The sequence below is a fragment of the Dipodascopsis tothii genome (genome assembly GCF_038497935.1).
Source record: "Dipodascopsis tothii strain CBS 759.85 unplaced genomic scaffold V1510scaffold_15, whole genome shotgun sequence".
In the NCBI taxonomy this organism is placed as follows: Eukaryota; Fungi; Ascomycota; class Lipomycetes; order Lipomycetales; family Lipomycetaceae; genus Neoaidaea; species Neoaidaea tothii.
The window spans coordinates 160,286-168,398 of NW_027117999.1; the positions used below are offsets into that span (position 1 = coordinate 160,286).

The 8,113-nt window shown below is 70.2% G+C and overlaps 3 protein-coding genes across 3 annotated transcripts; 1 reads left to right on the forward strand and 2 right to left on the reverse strand.

Annotated features, from left to right (window-relative positions):
* Positions 1 to 128: 128 nt before the first annotated feature.
* Positions 129 to 1,574, reverse strand: V1510DRAFT_350068 (acyl transferase/acyl hydrolase/lysophospholipase; the record flags this gene model as incomplete). Its single annotated transcript, XM_066930856.1, has 1 exon — positions 129 to 1,574. A coding segment is annotated over one exon (1,446 nt), but the record flags the coding sequence as incomplete, so codon positions are not given.
* Positions 1,575 to 2,276: 702 nt separating this feature from the next.
* V1510DRAFT_445242 (lysophospholipase catalytic domain-containing protein) lies at positions 2,277 to 4,348 on the reverse strand. Its single transcript, XM_066935698.1, has 2 exons — positions 4,041 to 4,348; positions 2,277 to 4,009 (listed from the first exon to the last, which is right to left on the reverse strand). Exons 1-2 carry the CDS (start codon positions 4,233 to 4,235, stop codon positions 2,309 to 2,311), a joined length of 1,896 nt encoding a protein of 631 aa, XP_066788909.1. The 5' UTR covers positions 4,236 to 4,348; the 3' UTR covers positions 2,277 to 2,308.
* A 1,041-nt stretch (positions 4,349 to 5,389) lies between these two features.
* Positions 5,390 to 7,190, forward strand: V1510DRAFT_417091 (acyl-CoA dehydrogenase/oxidase). Its single transcript, XM_066933886.1, has one exon. It carries the CDS (start codon positions 5,545 to 5,547, stop codon positions 7,159 to 7,161), a length of 1,617 nt encoding a protein of 538 aa, XP_066788910.1. The 5' UTR covers positions 5,390 to 5,544; the 3' UTR covers positions 7,162 to 7,190.
* The last annotated feature ends 923 nt before the right edge of the window (positions 7,191 to 8,113 follow it).

The window sequence follows — 8,113 nt, forward strand, 5'->3', positions numbered from 1 at the left end:
CAGAGCGTGTCGTCCGCGTCGGGGTCCTCGACCGCGTCCACCCAGACGTCGCCGTCCGCGTCTTGCTCCGGCGCGCGCGCGCGCGCCCGCACGCGCGGCGCCGGCGCCGGCCCCGAGAACAGCACGCGCGCGCGCATCTCCAGGATGGCGCGGTCCAGGGCCAGCTCGACCGCGCAGTGGTTGCGGATGAGCTCGATCTTGGGCCATGTGGCGCGGTTACCCCTGAGCCGGCTGGCGGTCATAAAGTCCACGGACGGGTTCGTCAGAATCGAGGCCAGGTCGGACGCGTGCACGTCCGGCAGGATGGTGATGTCGCCCGAGTACTTCTGGGCGAGCACGGAGCGCAGGCCCAGGGCCACGCCCGGCAGCACGTTGAGCTCGGCCAGCTGGGTGAGGCGGTGCATGCTCTCGGAGTGGACCAGGGTCAGCAGCGTGCGGCCCGCGCGCACGGCCAGGCTCGGCCCCGGCCAGCCGGTGGCCGGCGGCGCCGGGACCGGCGCCGCCGAGGCCTTGGGCAGGAACGGGATGACGTGGGGGTTGACCTGGGACACGACAAAGTGGTTGACGTTGAACATCTCGGTCAGCCGGGTCATCGGCAGATCGTTGTCGACCGAGCCGTCGATCCAGCGCTGGGGCGTCGGGGTCCACGGCACGGGCGCGTTCGTGCGCGGGTCCTTGGCCAGCAGCGCGTTGGACGCGAAGATCAGCGGGACCGAGCAGGACGCGCACACGGCGGACCAGATCAGCACGTTGGGCGCGGTCAGGTAGTTGAGCAGCCGGCCGGACTCGTGCGGGCCGGCGCTGGACACGGGGATGTTGAGCACGCGGCGGGTGCGGTTGTAGGCCTCCTGGAAGGTGAGCTCGCCGAGGATGGCCTGCATGGAGCCGGCCAGGTGGCGGATCTCGATCCAGGTGCCGTGCTTGAGCAGGCGCGCGATGCGGACCCAGGCGGTGTCGGGCGCGGCCGAGTCCTCGAAGACCTCGAGCGGGAGCTCGGCGAAGCCGTCGAGGAAGACGGGGATCTCGGTGTCGGTGCGGACGCAGAGCGAGGCGGCGACGATGGCGCCGGCGGAGGAGCCCGAGACGACCTTGGGCAGCAGGCCCTGGCGCAGCAGGCCCTCGATGACGCCGATGTGGAGCATGCCCATGGTGCCGCCGCCGGAGAGGAGCAGGGCGGTGCGGCCGAAGGCGTGGCGGGCGCGGACGAGCTCGTCGAGGACGGTGGCGTCGTCGACGGGGCCGGCGGCGGTGCGGACGGGCCCGGCGACGACGGCGGCGAGCGCGGCCTCGCACTCGGCGAGGTAGGCCTCGATGAGCCGCTTGGTGCCGATGTGGGTGTGCGCGTAGAGCTGGACGTTGCCCATGTCGCCGAGGTTGCGCGACATGGCCGTGCGGATGAGGAAGAGCAGCCGGAGGGTGTCGCCGGCGGCGCGGGCGGCGCGCAGCTCGGCGAGCCGGCGCTGGATCAGCGCGTGGTCGTACTCGGGCGAGACGGGGTCGTCGCGCCAGCTGTCGAGGCCGAGGGCGCGGTCGAGGGCCTCGGCGGCGGCGGCCCACTGGGCGTACGTGACGGCCTGGGTCAGCGGCGCGGACGGCGACGTACCTCGGCCTGGCGCTGGCGGAGGGGGGCGGCGGCGTCGGGCGCGGCGCGGAAGGGGCGCGCCCACCAGGCGGGCTCGGAGTCGTGCGGAGCCATGGGGCCAGAGCACGGCGGGCGCGGCTATATGCCGCAGGACGTGCGGCGCGTAGCACGTGAAAGTCCGGGGCGCGTGACGCGACGCGTCGCGCCGCACGGCGTGCGGCGGCGCACGGACCCGCCGGACCCGGTCCGGTCCCGCGGACCCGCGCCGTATCACGGCCGCGCGGCCTCGGCGGCTAGAGCAGGGCGCGGCGCAGCCGCTGGCATGCGGCTCGCTTGGCTGTGCAGCCGCCACGCTAGCGCGGCCTAGCGTGCAGCCGATCTAGCCGAGCTGGGACTGGGCGGCCGCCGCCGGTGACGCGCCGTCACAGCGGGGTCGGCCGGCGGGTCGGGCGAACTGGCCGGGCCGTGGCGGCCTGCGTCTGCGGCGCGCCGCCGCGCCGGCCGCCGGCCGCGCGGGCCGCGCGACCCGCCGTGCCGCGCGCCCAGCCCGCGGCGCGCCCCGCCGTGCCCGCCCAGCCGCCGCGCGACCCGCCCGTCCGGGCCCGCGGGTGACACCTGCCAGGCGGAACCGGCCGCCGGCGGCGGAACTGTCAGCCGAAGCGGCCAAACCATCAGCCGCTGAGTCACCCCCGACCACGTGTCTCCATCCGCCGTCTATTCATACGTCTACATCACCAGGAACGTCGCCAGCACGCCGATGGCCACAGCCACCGTCGACGCGCGCGCCGCCAGCAGCATGGCCGCCGCCGCAGACTCAATCGACACCGTCGGCTCGAACTCGGCCGTCGTCACCGTGCCGTTGTACACCGAGCCGTCCCAGCAGTACTTGTCCAGGCACGCCTGGCACTGCGACGACGGCGACACGCCCCGCCGCTCGGTCTCGCGGTGGATGATCGCGCACGCCAGGCACGACTGCCAGTCGTCGTTCAGCGTGCCGTTGCCCTGCGTCGCCGCGTTGTAGCCGTTCTCGATCATGCCCGCGACCTCGTCCTCCTCGTACTCCATCTTGAACGTGGACGTGTTGGAGTAGTACGAGTACGGGTGGTTGGCCAGGTACACGATCAGCGGCGACTTGGCCGTCAGGTTCTTCGAGTCGCAGCCGAACCACGTCGGCTGCGACGTCAGGCCCAGGCCCAGGAACGACTCGGTGTCCGGCACCGACGGGAACACGGTGCCGTTGCCGATCGACACAAACTGGCGCTCGTACGTGGCCACCAGCGACGAGCCGTTCGGCCAGTTGTAGTCCGTGTCGGCCGAGTTGTCGGACGCGAAGATCACGTCCACGTTCCGCGCCGGCTGGATGAGCGGGTACAGCGGCACGTTCTGGTTGTCCTCGCCGCCGTCGACCAGCGTCAGCTCGGTCTCGTTCCACATGTACGACAGCGCCGGGTTGACGCCGTAGAACGGGTTGGGGTCGTACACCGCGATGTCGTCGTCCTCGGACGAGATGCCCGTGAGCACCGCCGTGGCCGCGTCGTACAGCACGCCCTCGACGCCGCTCGAGTTGAGCTCGAGCAGGAACTCGTTGAACAGCGACGACGACGTGCCCACGATGAAGCCCGCGTTGTCGTAGCCGCTGTAGCACGCCGTGTCGTTCACCGGCACGCCCGCCGACAGGTTCGAGCCCAGGTACTGCAGGTCGACCATGGCAAACAGCGTCGGGTCCCACGAGCCCATCTCGAACGGGTTGAACTCGAACACGGTCGAGTTGAGCGACACGATCTTGGTGTTGTACGGCCGGCCGTCGGCCACGACCATCGGGAACGGCATCTCGTAGCTCTTGAACGCCTCCAGGTCCTTGATGTTGGAGAACGTCAGCTCCGGGCCGCCGTCGGACTCGTTGAAGAACTGGTTCGACAGCGCGCGGCCCCAGTAGTCCGTCAGCGAGATGTCGAAGCCGGCCTGCTCCTTGCCCTTGACGTCGTCGACCAGGGTCGAGTAGTAGTCCACCGTCTCCCAGATCTTCCAGCCGCCGGGGTTGAAGATGCTGTGCTCGAGGTCCCACACGTTGGGGTCGCCCTGCAGGTTGCGGATCGTCGTGAAGTTGTTGATCACGACCGAGCCGAGCAGCCAGTTGCCGCCCGAGAGGCCGGCGAGGTAGACCGACGACTGCAGCAGACCGCCGATGCCGCCGTTGACGGTCGAGTTGGGCGTGCGCGAGTCGGCGGCGGCGAGCACGCCGGCGCCCTGCAGCATGGCGCGGTAGCCGCCGCCGGAGAAGGCCATGCCGATGTCGATCGTCGCGTTGGCCAGGAACTCGGTCGCGTTGAAGTCCGTGAGGTTGGCGCGGTCGAGGAAGTCGACCAGATGCGGCTTGACGTACTCGCGCCGGCCGGCGATGAACGACGCCTCGTTGTCCGAGATGGTCTGGGTCAGCGCGCCCGGCGCGGCCACTTACCGACGCATTGCGCATGATGGACGTGCTCGGGCACGTCACCAGCCCGGGCGTGTAGCTGTCGGTTGGCGACAGGTCCCGGCGGGCGAGGAATTCGCCGCGGGCAACCTGCCGGCTGATTTCAAGGTCGGACGGCACGACCGCGGCCACGGCCAGGCCGGCCATGGCGACCGTCATCACACTCAGTTGGGCTTTCATTTTGCTGTTCAATGTCGCTGGTGTTGAGCCGGCGGTGCCGGTGTATATATAGGCCGTCGTTAACTATTCCCGGCTGGGAGGCAGGAGCCATCAGCCCGGTGCCTGGTCGCCGCCTGCAGCCCACAATTTAGACTTTCATTTCCTGCTAGCGCGCGGTGCGCTGGCCGCGGCGCCCGCGGGCCGTGGCGCGCTAGCTGGAACGGTCGTGGCGCGGCACGCCGGCAGACCGCGCTGCGCTGCGCCGCGGCTGCGCCGCGACCGCGGTGCCGCGGGCTGCCGGCTGCGCGCCCGAGCGAGGCTGTGCCGGGCCGGCCGCTCCGGGGCTGCTCAGCCGCGTCACGCCGGCTATCGGTAGCGGCGGCTCGGTGTGATCGGGCCAGGCGCCAGGGACCGCGGTGCGGCGGGTCCGGCTAGCGTTGGACCCGGTCCGGACTGGTCACGTGGCTGCTGACGTCACCCTCGCCCTGCGATCGAACACCTCGGGAATTATACTAGCGCTGGCGACTGCCCGCGCGCCGCCCGGGGGCGTGGGCGCTGCGCGCGCCGTCCGCCCTCGTCGCTAATTTAGGATGCGGCCCTGTGCCCTCGCCAATCTACGCGCTTGCCGGGCCTGGTCAGGGCCTGCGGATCCCCGAGCGCACACGTGGTCCGTGGGCATCGCGATGGCGCTCGACGTAGCGCGCCGATACCGGGGTGGGTGGGCCGACCGTCGGGCCGCCAAAACGCCGACACCCGGAGGTTTGGGTCCAGAACACTGTCAACCGGGTGGCTGCATGCGGCGGCACCCCGTAACATCCGCTGAATTAGGGCTTTAGGGCCGATTTAGGGCTTCACGCCTAACCCTAATGACGTAGGCGGGGAACCTAGCCCTGCAAACAACGAGGTGTGGGGAAGCCACGCGTTGTGATGCCGCTTGCTGCCACCGCCACCACGCGAGCTCGTCCGGCACGAAATGCAGCGTGCGACGAGCCTGCGACCGGCCTGGCAGCCTGGCGAGCCGACAAGCCCGGCCGCCGGCTCGGCCGCCGACCCGCCGCCGGCTCGGCCCGTTCCGTAGACGCGCAACGCATGTCCATCCCGGATCTCCGTCGCCCCTGCCCGGCCGCCCGCGTCCCTCTGCCGTCTCTCGGCGTAGTGCAACCCCGCTGTGACGAGTCGGCTGACAAAACGGGGCGTGCGGTTGGCGGGGTCACGTGCGGCGGTCACTTCCTAATCGTGCGGCTCACATGGGAAGATCCTCGGCTCAGCAACAAGGACCCCGCGGGGACGTTAAAAGCAGCGGCACGGCCACCTGCCCCCCATCTCCAAGATGCCAGAACTCAGCGCGCAAGACGTCGCGCAGCACAACTCGGACAAGTCGCTCTGGATCATCATCGACGGCAACGTCTACGATCTGACCGAGTTCCAGAATGAACACCCCGGCGGCAAGAAGATCCTGAACCGCGTCGCCGGCAAGGACGCGTCCAAGATGTTCTGGAAGTACCACAACGCCGGCATCCTCAACAAGTACAAGCCCAAGCTGATGATTGGCGCTGTGGCCGGCGCCGGCGAGGCCAAGGCCGAAAAGCCGGCGGCACCGCCCGCGGCCGCGCCCGCGCCCGCCAAGGCGGCCCACGGCAGCACCGCCGCCGTCGTGCACGAGCCCTTCGGCGACCTCGTGCCGTACTCGGACCCCAACTGGTACCAGGGCAACTACACGACGTACTACAACGAAACGCACGTCGCGCTGCGGGCCGAGGTCCGCGAGTGGGTCGACACGGTCCTCGAGCCCAACGCGACCGAGTGGGACGAGAAGAAGACGGTCCCGCCCGAGATCTACCGGGAGATGGGCGCGCGCGGCTACCTGGCCGGCGCGCTCGGCATCAAGTACCCGACCGAATATACGGACATCCGGCCAAAGAGCGTGCCGGTCGACAAGTGGGACCACTTCCACGAGTACATCCTCACGGACGAGATCTGCCGGGCCGGCTCGGGCGGCCTCGTGTGGGCGCTGCTGGGCGGCTACGGCATCGGCGCGCCGCCGATCGCCAAGTTTGCGAGCCCGGAGGTGAAGAAGCGGGTGATGCCCGGCCTGCTGTCGGGCGAAAAACGCGTGTGCCTGTGCATCACCGAGCCCGACGCCGGCTCGGACGTGGCCGGCCTGACGGCGACGGCGGTCAAGGCCGCGGACGGGTCGCACTACGTCGTCAATGGCGAGAAAAAGTGGATCACGAACGGGATCTACGCCGACTACTTCACGGTCGCCGTCCGCACCGGCGGGCCCGGCATGGGCGGTGTGTCGCTGCTGCTGATCGAGAAGACCATGCCGGGCGTGTCGGTGCGGCGCATGGACTGCTCGGGCATGTGGTCGTCCGGCACGACGTACGTCACGTTCGAGGACGTCCGCGTCCCGGTCGAGAACCTGCTCGGCAAGGAGAACCAGGGCTTCAAGGTGATCATGACCAACTTCAACCACGAGCGCATGGGCATCATCATCCAGGCCACGCGGTTCTCGCGCGTGTGCATCGAGGAGTCGATCAAGTACGCGCACAAGCGCAAGACCTTTGGCAAGCGGCTCATCGACCACGACGTCATCCGGTCCAAGATCGCCAACATGGCCTGCCGCACCGAGGCCACGTCCGCCTGGCTCGAGAACCTCGTGTTCCAGACCAACTGCATGCCCGAGAAGGAGGCCATGCTCCGTCTCGGCGGCGCCATCGCCGGCTGCAAGGCCCAGGCCACCCAGACCTTCGAGTACTGCGCGCGCGAGGCCGCCCAGATCTTTGGCGGCCTCTCGTACTCGCGCGGCGGCCAGGGCGCCAAGGTCGAGCGGCTGTATCGCGAGGTGCGCGCCTACGCCATTCCGGGCGGCTCCGAGGAGATCATGCTCGACCTCTCGGTGCGCCAGGCGCTGCGCGTGCACCAGGCGCTGGGCGCCCGTCTATAGTAATCTTGGACCCAGTCCGGCAGTCCTGACCTCATTGTCGATAGGCGGCCGCGCGGCGCGTACGCGCAGCTGCTCGGCTGTAGACGAGCCTCGGCTTGACCGCCGCACGCCGTGCGGCTGACCATGTGCTTGCTGGCCGCTGGCTCCTCCGGCGACTCCGGCGTGGCCGCGCTTCGGCAGAGTTGCCGCGCTTCCCGGAGCCCTGTGGGCGGCTATATGCGGCTATGCGCCACTGCGGCTTGGTGCGCGTGCCCGCAGGCAGCCGACGGAGTCGCCGCCGGAGGCTTGCCAGTGGCGGTGCGACGAGCCTCCGGCGGCGACTCCGTCGAGGGTGGCTGCCCTACGGGCAGAGCGCCACGGCGCGTCCGCGGCGGCAGGTCGCCTGGGTGGCAGCGTGCGGCTACATGCGGCTATGCGCCACTGCGGCTATATGCTCCGGTCCTCAGGGCAGCCACCTTCAACGTAGTCGCCGCCAGGGGCTTGCCAGCGGCAGCGCGACGAGCCTCCGGCGGCGACTCCGTCGAGGGTGGCTGCCCTTCGGGCAGAGCGCCGCGGTGCGTCCGTGACGGCAGGCCGGTGAGCGGCTATATGCGGTCATGCGCCACTGCCCTGTCCGCAGGGCAGCCACCCTCAACGGAGTTGCCGCCGGAGGCTCATTGCACCGCCATCGACGAGCCTCCGGCGGCGACTCCGTCGAGGGTGGCTGCCCTTCGGGCAGAGCGCCACGGCGCATCCGTGACGGCAAGCCGGTGAGCGGCTATATGCGGTTATGCGCCACTGCCCTGTCCGCAGGGCGGCCACCCTCAACGGAGTCGCCGCCGGAGGCTCATTGCACCGTCATCGACGAGCTTCTCCGCCAATGGCCCCGCGGGCGGCTGTGCGCCACGGCGGCTACATGCGTCTGCCCGCAGGGCAGCTACCCTCGACGGAGTCGCCGCCGGAGACTCGCTGC